Source organism: Ruditapes philippinarum, unplaced genomic scaffold (genome assembly GCF_026571515.1).
Source record: "Ruditapes philippinarum isolate M1 unplaced genomic scaffold, ASM2657151v2 ctg2880_1_1_1_1, whole genome shotgun sequence".
Lineage (NCBI taxonomy): Eukaryota > Metazoa > Mollusca > Bivalvia > Venerida > Veneridae > Ruditapes > Ruditapes philippinarum.
In genome coordinates this window covers 1766-19369 of record NW_026858783.1, presented here as the reverse complement: position 1 = coordinate 19369, position 17604 = coordinate 1766, and the positions used below count along the sequence as shown (strand labels likewise).

Below are 17604 nucleotides of genomic sequence, written 5' to 3'. Positions count from 1 at the left end.
AGTGGGATTATTAAACCTATTGTAGCTACCATCCTCGCCCCGGTAGAGTGAGGGTAAAAAAAGAGTCGTGTTTTGACGTTTGCGCTGTTCCGGGGCATGGGACATGAATGTTATTATCTGTGTATCATCCGCAGGGCAAAGGTTTTACCAGACGTCGGCTTTTTTAAAAGTCAATGCCCCGGCTATTCTCAGCGTGTGGGTTTGAGTGGTACATATTCATGAAAAAATAACTGATCACCAATCAAGAACCCTTTCCAAATAGACACCGACATAATAAAAGTATAAAATAATAATAAAAACAATAATATTTGTAAAGTACATACAATTTAAGATATGGGCCGAATAGGGTCGGCCGAAACCAGACTAGGCCAAAAACGACAGGGACGATTCCAAAAGTGGGTCGAAAAGTGACCAAACCTGTTTGAGATTATTTACACTCGCCACCGGTTAAACTATATATTTTTGAAAGATAGTGCAAGATACAGATAAAGAAAGGTGCCCTAATTCCAGAAGCTTCTCCTAGTGCTTTAGCATGGAAAGTGTTTAAGCACTCATGCACGGTACCTCGATTTAAAGTCTAATCCAAAAGACTGATTATAAATTTAAATCGAACCCACAATGTCGAAATTAAAATTATTGCGCTCTTACCGATTGAGCCATGCGGGCTCGTGTTGTAACCGTGTTTTATTCTCAAATATTGGTTGTTATGAGATGTAACGGCTGATTGGCTAAAAGAAATGTACGAAAAACTTAAATAAAATATGTACGAAAAACTAAAATAAGATATGTTTGGAAAACTGAAATAAAAATGTATAAAAAACTAAAATAAAATATGTTTGTAGAACTAAAATAAAATATGTACGAAAAATAAAAACGTACGAAAAACAAAACAAAAATGAAAACTATTGCAAATGTCACTTTTATGACACCGTAGTTATCTAGTGAAAACTGCAATTTTTATTTCTTTGCCTAGTTAATTACTGTAAATTTCTAGATCCGCTTTGTACGGAAACGTATACTGACCCCCTTATATTTATCAAAATGAAGACAATATCAGTAATTTCAAGTAAGTTATGTAGTTAAACATATATAAAATGACCAAATCTATCAGAAATTTATAAAAATTCATTTATAACGCCCACGTGAAAGTAAAATAAATTATTTTTATTGAAACGATGAAAGCCCAGCATTTTAAGAATTTTAATTTCATTTGTGCTTATGTAAGTAAAATTCCACATCGTATTATTTAAAATTTGTGAAATATAATCATTGGATATTACCATAATATAATGAATTAATATTTAATTAAGTATTACCGGTTAAAAAGATCTATGTCTTCAAATATAATTAACAATCGGTACAATTTAATTATCTGCACCCAAATGTAACGCATGTAAAAATGTTGCAGTCATATAGATATCAGATATAGGCAAATTGTATGATTGGATGTTTAAATTTCCCTTTCAATATCATGGTGCCTGTACCACGTTTGCGAGGGACAAAACAAAAACGGTCCAGGACTGTTTAGCTATAGCTTTTTTAAATAAAACATTCAATGCATATGGTAATCACTAGAATGAGCGCGCTCTACACTTAACTCCATAAAATATGAAATATTAAAAAAAAATGAAAAATTGATAGTTATTTGTCTAACGCGAACCAAAAAAGTCACGTGGCAAAGGCACCGTGAATATGTTCAGATGTCCTTTCTGTTGTGCTCATCTGTATTTTACTCAATATATCTCAATATATAGGTAGACAATGGAGCAACGTCTAAGCACTGTTAGCTGTGTTTCTGCTAAGCTTAAAATAAGCCTTTACAATATAATAATGACAAGTAAAATGGTTTCCTGCGGTGAACAATTTTAATGATATAAAGATATTTCATTTAACTATTTTCAACATTTTTTTTTTGGGGGGGGGGGGGGGGGGATAAATAAACGTTTGTATCAGGGATTTAGTTGAATAAACGATCACTATGGAAGAAGGTCTTTGGAAACTGGTGACCGTTGAAGACCGCAGAAGGTCGAACATAAAACAATTATTTCTTTTTAAGAAAATGATTAAATAGGCCTACCATTTTATGAATAATTCCGAGCAAAAAATAAATAAAGTAAACACACAAGTTTACGCAGAAAATATCTCTATTTATTATGGCTGATGCCACTACGAATACTTTAATTTTGTAGATTTTCAGTGTAAACAATTTATTGTTTGTTATTATATTTTATTATCCCCCAAAATTGGAGAGCGTAACATATTTACAAAGTTTGAGATAGATATTAAAGAAACATTGATAATTTTCAAACATATCATTCAACTTTTTTTTCCACCTTAAACGGTAAAATAATTATAGAAAATTAGAAATATCACGTAATAGTTTTGTTGTTCTTACTAATTCTCTACAGGTAAATCCATAACGTACCGGCAAACGGTATTTAGCTAGGTTTTTGAAAAGGTCAATTAACCAAACATGTACGGTTTACAGATCACATGCTCCTCCGTGTACCGAAAACAGGTCACGTGCTCCTCCATGCCTCAAAAGTTAAACGCGTACCAATACCCTGCGGTCTCCAGACCGCAGGGAATGACAAGAATAGTATAAATGGCTGCAACCAAAATGTCTTTTCGAAGATTACCAGACTACCATTTACTTGTGTCTATTTAGAATAATACTTAAAATCATAACTATCATACATATATATTAAAATTATTATATTAAGGTTATTATCGGACGAGTTAACAGCTGTCAGATCTATATTGGACGAGGAGCTGGCCGCGTATGATGTAGCTTTTGTAGCTGTCCAATTGAATAAGTGTTGTAATGACCTCTTCATTTGGTACTTTATGGTATTTTTTACTTCAAATGCAATATCATGAATGAAATTTTTACCCTTTAAAATAAGCCTAGACATAATAATGTTTGCATTTGATATTTCTGACTTTGAAATGAAAAATGCTGTATGGAATGCAATATGGATTTGATGAAGTTTTTGGACTCTGAAAATGGAAACGCGGCTCAGGTGATAAGATAAGATCCGATAATGATGTTTATTGGAACATCATGTGGTTCAAAAGCTGAAAGTGCATCGTTCATATTTTATAAGGTGTGAAATAAATAATATAATTATTTATCTGGTTGTTTAACACGTTACGGTTAGGAAACAAAATGCAATGCATTACATAGATTAAATACATATTATAAAAGTTTACAGTCAATTAGACCGACTAGTGTATTACGATGTTTACTAAACTGTCCTTTCAACAGTAAAGAACATGTATGAGACTGTAATACAGGCAACAACATTGTTTTCAGTTACATATGCTGCAGATTCCACGATACGTTTATTTTGGGTGAGAATCTTGATTTTGAGACATGACTGTTTAGGTCGTTACCGGCAGAGATATTGCCAAAAACTAATTCATTGGGATTTTCTCAGCTTGTCTTCATATGAAAGATAGAAAAAAAAGGATAGTGCAATTAATTGTTAATTGTATTTTTGTTCGTGTTCTTTGGAATAATAATAAAATCCTTCCGACGGTGTCTCTTTCCTTCTTTTCAACTCATTGATTTATGTTTGTCATGGCACATTTCTCAATTCAAATATCATTACTTCATTTAAATTGATTAAAGTAATGATGTACCTTTAAAATAACTTTGGTTTGAGTAGTGTTTGCTTAGCCATTTTCAATGAAATAAAACGAAAATGTGTTTGTCTTTCATGAATCCGAATATGCTAAATATCACACACCAAAGTGCAGTGTATGTATATAAATCTATGCATAATGAGTTCATAATATACGCACTTAATGAGTGCATAATATACGCACTTATGAAAATATTTCAGTTTTCTCTAAATGTAACTAATGAAATTTCAGCGTTTGTACCTTGTGATCTAACAATTTAATTCACTATTGGTGTTATCATTTCAAATAAATACATATGAAATAATTATTGCACGGTATGTAACACATGTTATTATACTGTATAAGTTTAACCCTTATTACACTATTGGCAAGTTTGTTTAAAGGCACATAATGCCTCAGAAATGAATAATTGTTTACTTCTTTAGAAAAGGTCTATATGAACTTAATAACGTTTAAATAATGGTTTTAAAGCTATTAGATTCTTGTTGCTTGAGTAAAGCAGCACTAAATATGAGCTGATTTGTCATTTAGGCAGCAAAATGTAAACAAAGAAGTATTTTGACTTAAATACAGAATACCAAATCATTATACCAAAAGCGACAAAGAGAAAAATGATTCAGGCCATTGGCCAATAAATAACTATTTGTAAACTGTACGTACACCAAAAATGAAAGGACTTTGAGAAATAAAATAAGAGCAGCAATGAAGCATACTGGGCTTTTAATTTCACTGTTAAACGCCCAATCATTACGAAAAACATTTCATTTTATAAGTAATTCTTCGCACGTATTTTCAAACAACAATGCGCCAAAATGACGCCATTCTAACGGTGATCAATAATAAAGTGTGCGAAACAGACGCCATTAAAAAACACGTGACTTATCTGGCACCCCCGTGTTAGTTTTACGGAAACACATGACATGTATTTTGATCGAATTATCCGTCTTTCGGATATCTGCCAATTTCCAGCAACCCGGCAATCATCGTGACTGCCAAAATAGTCCGGATATTCTTTTTCGAACTGCAACATATGAAATTATTATCATGCATGATTAAGTCCTAGTTAAAAGAGTAATGCTCTAAATCACTGTTTCCTAGTTACTCATGCATGTAACTGCTTCCAAGTTAAAGAACCACAGACGGCATAAGACTTTTCAGTAGAGTTAGGACAAAATACCACACAATAGTGAAAGGACTATAGATTATATATGTATATCGTTTAATTTCAGTAATTTTAAAGGCAACGGACCTGTAAAACTTTTCCACTCTCTTCAATTCTCCTCACTACACTACTCACGCCCGTTTAACTCACAACGAGTGAAAAATGTCCATCGGTAAAAATGTTGTGAGCAACTTCCGTTCCTCGTTGTGAGCACCCGTCTATGACGAGTGACACGATAAACAAGGTGAGTTTTTCATAATTTTTGAAGATTACAGACATTTATGTAAAAATATCGGAATGCAGTTAGCTAGCGATGTGTTTTCCGAGTATGCACATGTAAAGATATTGCCTGTTGGTGGACAATTTGATGGAAATACCGTGCGACGCAGTCACTCGGGGTAGCTGGAATACTGGAGATAACTACTCTTTGGACCTAATTTAACATTGAAAACGTCGATTCTGGTGACATTTGTGCATTCTAACATAAAACAGATGCCCACAAGTCTTCTGCGTAAATTATTATCTGAAAGTCTTCGTAGAAACGAAGATATATTCTTTTTTGCTTTAATCCTCGTTGTGAGCACCATAACCTCGTTGTGAGCAAGACAAGCGCAGTGCTTGTCTGGTTTTAATATGTAATTCAAATGGCAAGAATACAATTCTCAATCTACCAAAAGCAATCAAAACGTTTTTGTACAATAGTTTTTCTTTGCAATAGTTCTTCTTTTACTTTTTTTGAAAATTATTCTTCATATTCACAAGTCATCATATTAACAGAAGAACTAATCAGTGGAGGTAAATCAGGTATTTTATTTCGTATACTCTAGTGTGGCACGAGTGAACATCATGGGATATTTATGAATATTTCAACAATTTCACAATCTGTGTGATACACACATACATGTGTTTATCCTGAGCTGAAGACTGACCAAGTTATGTAAAACAAGAACTATCACGGTAAGTTAACAATGCCCCTGAAGTGGTGCTTTGCCCTTTCATTTATGGACCAGATAGATTATTTGTTTATGGACAATTAGATTTTCAATGTGAAGGTAATTCAAGGTCAAGGTGAAATAAATATATGTCAGTGGGAAGGTCTTGTCCAAAGGGGCATTGTGTTCAAATATGAATTAATTCAACTTACTTATAAAGAAGTTATGACCAATGTTAAAGTTTTTGGATGTTCTAGAAGGTCATTCACGGTACAAGGTAAAATAAAATACAGATCAATTTGAAGGTCTTGCCTAAAGGGGTGTTGTTTCAAAATATGAGTAGAGTCCGTATACTAATAAGAAGTTATGACCAATTTTTAAGTTTTTGGACAATTTGACCTTCAAGGTGAAGGTCATTCAGGGGTCAAGGTCAAAAAAATATAGGATAGTTGAAAGGCCTTGTCCAAAGATGTGTTGTGCCTAAACATTATGCCAGGACATTATGGCCAATCTTAAATGTTTTTGGACAATTTGACCTTCAAGGTAAAGGCCATTCAGGGGTCAAGGTAAAAAAATACAGGTCCGTAGGAAGGTGCTAAGGGATTTTGTGTTCTAATATGAATCAAATCCGTTTACTTATAAGGAAGTTATGGCCAATGTTAAAGTTTTCGGACATATTGACGGACTGACAGACGGACAGTTCAAAACTAATATGCCTCCCTTTGGGGTATGCACAACGTCTTGCAAAGAAATGCTGCTGTGCAAAAACGTTTTAATTGCTGTGGTAGACTGAAAATTATATTTTCACCATCTGAATTACATATTAAAACCATACACGCACTGCGCTTGTCTTGCTCACAACGAGGTTATGGTGCTCACAACGAGGATTAAAGCAAAAAAGGGTATATCTTCGTTTGTATGAAGACTTTCAAATAATAATTTACGCTGAAGACTTGTGGGCATCTGTTTTAGGTTAGAATGCACAAAACGTCACCAGAATCGACGTTTTCAATGTTAAATTAGGTCCAAAGAGAAGTTGTCTCCAGTTTTCCAGCTACCCCGAGTGACAGCGTCGCACGGTATTTCCATCAAATCGTCCACCAACAGGCAATATCTTTACATGTGCATACTCGGAAAACACATCGCTAGCTAACTGCATTTCGATATTTTCACATAAATGTCTGTAGTCTTCAAAAATTATGAAAAACTCACCTTTTTTATCGTGTCACACGTCAAAGATGGGTGCTCACAACGAGGAACGGAAGTTGCTCACAACATTTTTACCGATGGACATTTTTCACTCGTTGTGAGTTAAACGGGCGTGCTACTCGCGCAGGTACGAATTAATAATCACCATCATCCCGATATGTTATATATTGTGTGAAATATTTGAAATCTTGTAAACACACTTTTATTTGTATCTGTTTAAATATAACTAACAAATACGAATTATAAGTATCATGTCAAATATAAATTTCCTTCAACATAGGCTGTTACTTTTATTAACAGTTATTTGATAACAATTATTGATTTATTTTATAAATAGGGGCCGACAAATAAAATGATAAAAACGTCAACTAAATAGCAACACATATAAGGGGGGTCAGTATACGTTTCCGTATATTTCAGTAAAATTCTTATGACATCAAACATTAATATAGATCATTTACTGGCATGGCCATTGGCAATGTCCCTTTCAAATAAAATAAACCAAGACTTATTCCATCTCAAGCAATGGTATGGACAAGGTTAACAGGTCGTTAGTAGGTACACACTGATCAATCCTATTACAGATTGGTCTCCACAAAAGGCCATAACTTAGTCAAAATTACTGTCTGATTTATGGACTTTGAATAGTTACATCCTTATATGATCTTTACAACATGTATCAAGTTAAAGTGAATTTCTTAAGTAGTTTACAAGATTTATGCTGCATGTACAATTTTAGCCAGAAATTTTCTAAGTTTAAGAACTTCATTTATATAGTGAACACTGATTGGTTAATTATCTCATTCCCACGACTTAATTATATCGTGTGCACGATTTATTAACTTGTGGCCACGACATAGTATCTCGTGCGTACGACTTTGTTACTCGTAGCTACAACATAGCATATCGTGCGCACGACTAAGTAACTCGTGTGCACGACAAAATATCTTGTGCTCGCAAAAATAGATAAACAAGAAAAGCATTGATGCAAAGCATCAAAGGGCGACGCCAAAATAATTTGATCCAGGTTTGCACCTAAATACTTAACAAAAGATGTGTACTTTATAACAGTACCATTACATGTGACCTGGAGGCTAGGCCCAGTTTAAGTTGAAACTAAAACCAAAAAGAATAGACTTGAAACTAAAACCAAAAAGAATAGACTCTGTCTTGCCAAGATGCAAAGACAATTTAAATCTTATAAGACTCATACTATAAGAAAGAATTTCTTCAGATTATTTTACCAGACACAAGGATTCCTTAGTCATCAGCATATATCAAAGGCACGAGTATCGGACCTTGGAAGAAAAAATATGACCAGATTGATAAAAAAAACTGTGTTCATAAAAACCAAAAAAAAAAAAAAAGAGTTTATAATGACCCCTTTAAAAATATACTATTAGCTTAAATTATATTTCTAAATGGGGTCATTATTTACATTTTATTTTGGTTTTTGACACTTTTAAGATGAACACAGGTTTTTTATCAATCTGGTCATATTTTTTCTTCTCAGGTCTGATATTCGTGCCTGTGAATATAATAAAAACTTATTGCTTAGGGTTGCAGTCATGTCATTGACATATATTAGACATAAAAAAGGACCTAAAATGAACATCAAGGGGACACCATAGGTACTCAGAGCAGTAGTTGAATGAGTACCAGCCACATCCACCAGCTGCTGTCTATCAGAGATAAGACTTAAACCATGTAAGAATGTCATTACATATGACAGATGCTTGAAGTTTCATGAAGAAGAAAAAAAGGAACTTCTTCATGTGCAGTATAGTGTGATCAACTGTATCGAATGCCCTTTGTAGATCTAAAAGTATCATGAAATACTGTCTTTATCCATTTCAAATTTAATGCAATCTGTTAAATGAATCAAACATGTGTCAGTTGAAAAAAACACTTCTAAACCCTTACTGAAACTGCCTGACCATGACTGGAACCCATGACTTTCAGAAGACCAACTGAGCTATCCGGCCGGCTACACATTTTCTCTTTGATAATGAAACAGTTCTAAACCACAACATATTTCCCAACTATATTGATTTGTGTCCTTGAATTTCTAATGTTTACAGAGCATAGTGAATTGAACTCATGCTTATACAAACTGTATGCAGTCACAGGATGAAAAAAACTTTGAGCTTGACCAGAACTCGAACATGTGACCCACAGAATAATGTACCGCAGCTGTAGCGATTAAGCTATCTGGCCGCTTACACATTTTCTCCCCTATAGTGAACAGTTCTAAACCGTGACAGATACTTTTTTTTAGATTTTTAAATTAACAGATAATTTATTCTTAATTAATAAATAAAAAAATACATACTCATAGTCTTATTTAAAATATAAACAATTTATAAATTATTGTATAATTATTTTTTATTAAAAAGGGCTTAGACAGTTATTGGTTGAGCCATTATTTATAACCCCTGCAAACAGATGACGTTAAAATAACGTCGGATTAATGTTAGATTTTGGTCACGACGTCGGCGACCAAAATTCGACGTAAATCTGACGTTAAAATACCGATGTCTAATAGACGTTTCTTTTTGACGTCGTACTAACGTCAGGTTATGGTCGGTGTCCTTACGGTAGGTAAAAAAATTACAAAAAATAATCCTTATTCGCTGTTGTAATCATTTAAACTTTTTTTCAAATGTTATTTGGATTACAAATGAAGTGTTCTTATATAAATACAGACCAAGATCGCGGCGCTGCAACCTAATAAAACATAAAGGTGGCGCTGTATATACGCAAGTTACATGTGATATTGTTATGGAATATATTTATAGCTACAGATCTGTTTACAAGTTCCAATCATTTAACGTTGTAATATTATCATTTGTGGTACATTATATGTATCAAAATGACGTGTTCTTAATAGTGCTTTAACATTTAATCATAGTGACAGAAAAGGGAAAGAAAACATAATTAACCTTTAATTCGAATTTAAAGTCACGTGGATGGAAATTCAAATTCGTAGGCGTTACGTTTTGGCTGTCGGTCAGGAATCGGGATGCATTGATAAGTGAATATTATAGGTTTTCTTGAACAAAAAGGTCAGTTCAATTTATTTAGATTTATTTCTACTTTGTTTTTGATAAATAATTGCATGATTGCAAGCACTCTTTAATTTTATTATCATTATTTGAACAGCTGAAGTAAAATGTCACACAAATTCGCGATAATGTCTAATAATAAATCTTTTTTAAATTGACATGTTTTAACTCTGCTTGTGAAGAGTTTATAATATGCCTTTCAGTACTACCAAAGAGAATGCTTAGTTTTCATATTTTTCTTAAACTGTGATGTTTTTGTCAGTTAAAATCTGACCATTCATTTAAGAATGAATTTGTACGATTTCGAGCATTTCGGACCAAGACGTTTCGGTCCCAAATAACCCAAAACGTTTTGGTTCCAGACTATCGGCATTAAATCTTTAATTTAAAACTATGAAATATTTTAGACTTGCGTAACTGTTCTATTTCAAACGTAGAATATATACATAAGTTAGAATATAATTTTCTTTTCAGGTAGTTTAAGTGTTGGACATGCTCTCAAAGGTCGGAGGGACGGAAACACATGAATATGTAAAAAGAAACATATGAAAGTAAGATTTTTGTAAATTTTATTACATACTTTAATCCATACTAAACTGGAGTTTAAAAGTGGCTTTTTAAATGTTCAGTATTTATGTTTACTTTTAATTTTTTTAAAGCTCTCTTATAAAAAGTTGGCAAAATTGTTCATTAAGTTAATATATAACCATGAAACAGTTTTGCTTGTTATTTTTATATGTTTCATAAATTTATTTTTATTTTCAGTGAAAATGATGTCACACACGCTATTGGGCGCTACATATCCTCCGGACAGACGAGGGGTGCTGAAAGAAGGTCATATCTTAAAGCATCACACCTCAAAATTCGTGCTAATTCTCATGGATATCTAAAAGTATAACTTTGTGTGAAGTAACTAAAAGACGGCAATTTATACATTACTGACAATTATCAAAGGAGGTCAAAATATGCAAAATGGCACTAAATGTTTTAGAAATGCTGTAGAAATATAGTTAAAGTACTGAAAATCTGTCATTAATTGCTTGAAACATTATTATTAGAATCTTTTAACTTTTCTTAAAATTATAATATTTTCATTGTTTTACTTGATAAGGCAAACTTTGATAGAAATGTGCATACATTGTTTTGTTTTAAATATTTGTACATGTTTTCTAAGTTTCATTTATGTCATTGTTTTTGTAATACTTTTTGTTTTGTATTTAACTTATTTTATGTTTTATTTTGTTTAATTTATGAAAATTATTTAACCTTGTAGAATTTACTAAAATTGTATGTATCAGCTTAAAATTGCAACTTTTATCTTAAATTAAAAAAACATGACACATATTTTTGCTTTTAGTTTTCTGTTATACATTTCATTTGAGGGAAAGTTACTTAATAGAATGAGTTACATTAAATTAGATCAAATCAGGATTAGCCAGAAAATATTTATGACGTGGTGAAACAAAAAGGATTAGGGGGATGATAAGATGAAGGTCAGAAAATGATCAGATTTAGGGCAGAAAAGGGTAAATATTTAGGTCGGAAAATGGTCAGATTGAGGTCGGAAAATGGTCAGATTGAGGTCGGAAAATGGTTAGATAATGGTCAGATTTTGGTCATAAAAAGGTTAAATAATGGTTAGATTCTGACGTCTACCTGACGTCAGATTATTACGTCAAAAAAACTTTCAAATCCAACCGTTTTTCCGACCGTCATCTGAAGTCAGAACCTGACTTAAATCTGACGTCAGTATGACGTCTTGTGTTTGCTTAACAGGTCAATTTGAAAGTGAACATAACTGTGCTTATGTAACAGGATGGATAATTTGAGTGTCTTGATACATTTTTGGTTGTTTGAGTTGTTTCCCTTGGTTTCCCGCAAATTTTGATCATGTGACTAGTTTTGTCATTGTTGAAGCGGCTTTGTAAAATTTAAGTTCAGACATTTTCTTGGTGTTTTAAATTTATTTAAAATTTGGATTATTGATAGTTGGTCAGTATGAGTTTGAGTTATATTTGGTTATTATCAGTGTTTTAAAGAGTGTATATCATAGATTTGTTTTTAATTAAGTAATGATTGTGGTCTTATTTGAAATATCATTAGTTTTCGTGATTTGAGAATTGTTTCAGAAAAAGCAGTAAATCTATCCTTCTATTAACTTAATATCACATTTCATTCCCATCACTTTGCACATTTTGTTTATTATAATTTGCAGAAATTACAGCACAGAGAGTTTGGAAGTATGTGTGTTTTGAAGAAGATGATGTAATATGATATAATTGTACATTCAGTTCCATAAACTGGTAAGTTTGGATATTCTCTATGATTGTTATGTATTTTATGATAATTTCATTAAATGGAATATTTATGTTAATGACAGCCAATAGAAAGCATATAACTATATTATATGTTAATGTACCTATGAGTAATTACATGTAATGTGTTGCAAATATCTATTTGTAATTGATCAACTAGATAAGGATGTTTTTATAATTGATAATTATGCTTTTCAGATATAGGAACTGGATTTTACTTTATTTTTATGTTGATATAATTTGTTTACTTTCAGAGTGTTGATCGATTCGATTGATTGAGATTTATTGAAGGTTTATTGACGATTCATTGACGATTGATTTTGTCGATATTTGGATATGTAAGATTGATATACATGTATGTGTCAGAACTAGAAGATAAATAAATACATTAGAACTGTGCACAGTTATTTGTTTGGAAAGACATCTTTGATCCATATTTAGACGCCGCAGCGATATAAGAATAGAACCCAATTTCTTGGTTATTACAACCTTTCAATTTCAACCAAGTTACACTTATACATGTACAATTTCTATTTTTTGCACAGATAAAAAACTAACCTTTTTTTCAATGATAAGAAGTTTTATGGAGGCTGATTTATATTTTGCATCAAGGGCACCGGGCGAAAACATGAAAATGTAACAAACGAACCGCTTTGTAGTATATTGTATTTTCATGTTTTCATCTGGCGCACGGTTACTTTTTTGTACTATGTTGGTTTTCATGTGGCACAAATCACCTACTATAAATTTAGTACACAAATTTATTCAAGGGCAAGTAACAATCTACTCTATGTAAAGTATGTTGTCGAGTTGACTCAGGAGACCTGGAGGTTGAGACCGGTGTCCCTCCATTACAAATACATGTAGATGTAGATCAGGTTAAATTAAGCCAAGTTCTCTTTTTATAATAAATACGGTAGTTATTTCCCTTAAAGGCCAAACCAAATCTTTTGTGGTGTTATGTGTTCATGTTTGTCTTTGTTCCTTTTGTTATGGGTGATTGAACTGGTTTTGCAAGTTGAGTGATGTATGATTGGTTTTGGTATGCAAGTTATTTTTAGATGATTTGGTTCTGGGATAGCTAATATTTCCTGGTAACTGACCACTCCTTTCATTGCATTCAAGGCAATAACATCTCTGACTTTCTAAAGATATATCATTTCTTTATAGAAATATTGATAAATTTATTATTATTTACACAATTATTATTTTGAAGACCTCATCTATTTAAAGCCTGGTTTCTTCTACACCTGAATAAATAAGTAAACATCACACACTGTTGTTTTACTAAGAACCCCACCACTACATAGATAAGACAGAAGCTGTCCTTTTCAAACTATACAAATGTTAGAAAAAAAAATTATAATAACTTTTCAGAATATGATTTTTTGAGACTTTATTAATTATATTGCTTGATGAAAGTTTAAGGGCATTTTCAATCAATACATGTATTATCATTTATAACTTTAAATGAAAGTTTCATCCCTTTAATAATAATGACATAACTGTAACTCTTTAAATTCAAAAATATTATAAGTCTCATCCTATCAATATACTAAGATATACATGTATGCACATAACATTAATAATTCCCAGTTTCTATTAAATAAATATAAAATCCTAACATTAACATGCTTTTGATGACCTTACAACTGGTACAATTTATACAACAAAAATAGTATTATTAGTAATACCTAAGATAGACAGAAAAGAATAAATAATTTAGTAAACATGAGTTACATCCCCTTAAAATACAGAAAACCTGAAACCCAAAAGAACACCATAAACAGCAAAATTATGAAATGTTGCAGGCTCAGTTTTATTAAGCCATGCAAATCAATGGTAAAGTATTCATAAAAAAAGATGGCCATGTGACAGCAGTAATTGCAGAAAATCGGATAGCTTTCAACATCCGGATACTGGTACACTTGGTAAAAACAACCATTCTGTTCAACAGATGAACGTAATAAGGATAAAATCAATAGGATAATCGTTTACAACAGTTCCATTACCTAGCCTTATACTCATTTGCAGGTGAACTTTCTTCTTGTAGGAAAATTTTGAAAATATATAAATAAATGAATGAATGAATGAATGGATACGGCATCAATGTAAACCACAACGATATTCGAAATCCGGGTTTTAGTATTGTCAATAAAACTAAAGGACAAGCTGTTAAACTTAACCTGCAATTACGTGAAAATGATATCACAATGCACGTGCTTTTTACATATAGTTATTAAATACAAATATAACAACATGTTTGTTTACTTGATTTTTACGAATCAAGTAAAACTAATTAAAACATGTGACTTATGTGTCACCGTATTTCTGCCTATATTGACAGCATTTATAAACTAAGGCATTTAAATTATTTTATTTTTATTTTTTAAGTTAATAAAGCAGTGTTATTTTATGAAAACAATTGCATTTATTTACAATTCAGAACACGATGAATATAATAAAAAAAACTGAGCTTTTTATTTTTGACATATCTAAAGAAGATTGTATTACAACTTTCAAGAATATACTAAATAATCCCTCTTGAAATGTTATAATATTCATTATTATTTAACATATTTTTTTCAGCTTTGAATCGGAGCTTATAAGACATGCCAGTGCTTTAAGTTGGAAATATAAAAGTTCACAAGCAATGGCTTCATATAGCCCTAAACTGTTAGAAAAGAAATACAATAACTGGGTTAAAGCTCAGTTAGCTGTGTTGTTTACTAAAGAAGGAGTTGAACCTTTTGTTTGTAATGAAATGCAACAATTTCAATTGAAATGTCTGCATGATATATGCTACTTAAATGGCTTATTTAGTGGGACTTGTTGTTCAAGTTGCTGCACGGAAAATGTTGTTCATTGCCGTACTGACAAAATTTGTAAAGTTAACCATGGGAAATGTACGTATCATCGAAATGTTGCAACACGGTACAATTCTTCTGGCTGTCCTAACAAGATATGCCATAACTTCAAAACTGAAATACAAAATGCACATAGGTACAACGGCCCGTCGTACAAAAACAGTGATGCTACCCAGTGGTGCAGTAATTTCTGGGAAGTAGCAAAGTGCTTCATGCCTCCAGATGGATACAAAGAAAAGACATCTGCATCAGAAACAGACTTCAATGGTATAATCAGCGTTATCCTTAATCACAAAGAGTTCCAGCGGAAAGTACATGAAAACCTCAGTAATAAGATAAATATATTTGAAGAGGTAAACAATATTCCGATACTAATTATGAAGACTAATGTTAAGCACTTTGAAATAAAACAATCGTTAATATATTTGTTTGAACTAAGGAATTTAACACTACAGTATGATATCTATAATAAACTAAGATTTTATCATGCTTTCTGGGAATCATTTAGTACCTTAGTAAGGATTGAATTTTAATTATTAATTAACAGTTTGCTAGTTTACAGAAAATTTCATTACTTACGTAGTAAAAAGCTAAATATTAGCTAAAAATATTATAGTTCTTTTAACTTTGAAAACGAATGTTTCTTAAATGACTGTATGACACAAATAATTATATTTCATTAAAAGCTAATGTAAACACTAATTCATTGCTGCACATTTTATCATTTGATATAGCTTCTTAAATTACTCTTTAAATCTTTTAGATAAAAATTATATGATAACCCTTATTCTATTTTGATCAGGCGAGAGTAATTGGAAGAAATATGAGACATTCATCAAAACTTGAAGTAGAAGATTCAGATCTCCAGAATTACTTTCAATTATTACAGAATCTACTTTCTGACCCCGTGTATTTAGGTACAAACACGCATGCGCAGAATGCTAAGCAGAAACTTATACAGGTAATTCATTTGAATACGTTACACATTTCGACGTATGACTAGAACACAGTGCTTTCGTGTTTAATCTACGTAAAATGAGTTAAAGTCTAATTGAATATTTTTTATAGAATTTTATAGAATTTTGAACAAATCATGTTGTTTCATTGATGGAAAAATACTGTTTCCGTTAAGTTATGGTCTATTCTCAAGATCATTGTAACATAGAAACATTCTTATTTAATGATCAAGAATTCAGCATGCAATTTACAAATTAGTGATGACAAACATTGCACACGTACTTGTTACAAATAAATACTATAGATTAATTATATCTTTGAAATGTACACTTTATGATTAAAAGATATTAAATTCTGAATGATGTACTTGTATATTTATTGATATTGTATATTTTATGGTATTAATAATTACAGTTAGAAAATGACACTCTTGTCATTGGTAAAGATGATATAAGAAAAGTACTAGACGATGTGGCAATAGTAATTCAAGACAAGATAAAGGCTGGATTAGATGATCAATATGACAAAATTAAACTAGAAATGATTAGAAAAGAACAAGAAGATCTTCTATCTCTTGAGTCTAAAACTGCCGTGGGAATGACAAAAATACAAGATAAAACTGATGCTTTAGTGAAACGATTAAATGAACAAGGTGCTAAAGAACGGACGGGCCTAACTGAATTGGGAGAGACGTTACAAAAAGAACTGAAGACAGCAAGTAAAGCCGAGAAAGAAGAACAGTATATTGATTCTAAACAACGTAAGTGATATAACATTTATTTTTGTTTATCATATGACATCATGGTTTCCATGTGATATAACTATAACGAATTCCTTTGTACTTAACACCTGATAAAATATAACCATTGAATATCATTGAATATCACCACAAGTCATGATGTTCTAAAATCATCCATTCATTATTCTTGAGTCCAAAAAATTGTATCAAATGCATACTGCACTCCATTTAGCCTCGCGTTTATTTTTCAAGCCCAAATCGAAGCCATATCAAATCCATGATGTACACCTTCAAGTATCGTTTTCATTTTCCGAGTCCAAAATGTCCATATCAAAAACATTCTGCACTCGAAGTGATCGAATGTGTGATATACATTTTTCTTATACTTAGACACCAGAATTGTTGATCTTAGGTGCCATCTTGATTTAATGTATTTTAATGTAAAACTTAAGAGTTCGTTATAAAGTGTTGAGTACCATACTTATTCTAGCCAATATAATTATATTTATTTATGTAGATATTTTCAGGTAAAATATTTAATTAAGTATTCTTTTGTGCGACTATAATGCCAATAACTTAGATATTTGACATTTAGCAGTCCTTGGCGGATATATGTTATCCAAATCATGCCCTCTTAGGTCAAAAATGGCCTACCCTTATGGCTGCTTGGTTTATATACTTGAATTGTAAATCTTCTTCTTTGAAAGTAC

The 17604-nt window shown here is 31.7% G+C and overlaps 1 protein-coding gene and 2 long non-coding RNA genes across 3 annotated transcripts in view; all 3 read left to right on the top strand.

Moving 5' to 3' along the window:
* Positions 1-16915, top strand: part of LOC132754272 (uncharacterized) — a gene marked incomplete at its 3' end in the record, with an annotated part of 29144 nt that extends 12229 nt beyond the window's left edge. Inside the window, 3 exon segments of the mRNA XM_060744887.1 lie at positions 14921-15551; positions 16001-16159; positions 16570-16915. Of these exon segments, the coding sequence (XP_060600870.1) occupies positions 14985-15551; positions 16001-16159; positions 16570-16915 (1072 nt within the window).
* Positions 9541-10921, top strand: LOC132754271 (uncharacterized). The gene is made up of 3 exons (XR_009629057.1): positions 9541-10016; positions 10491-10567; positions 10782-10921. It is a non-coding gene; the product is annotated as an uncharacterized LOC132754271 (long non-coding RNA).
* Positions 11890-12730, top strand: LOC132754270 (uncharacterized). Its single transcript, XR_009629056.1, has 3 exons — positions 11890-12008; positions 12232-12319; positions 12586-12730. It is a non-coding gene; the product is annotated as an uncharacterized LOC132754270 (long non-coding RNA).
* Positions 16916-17604: the final 689 nt, after the last annotated feature.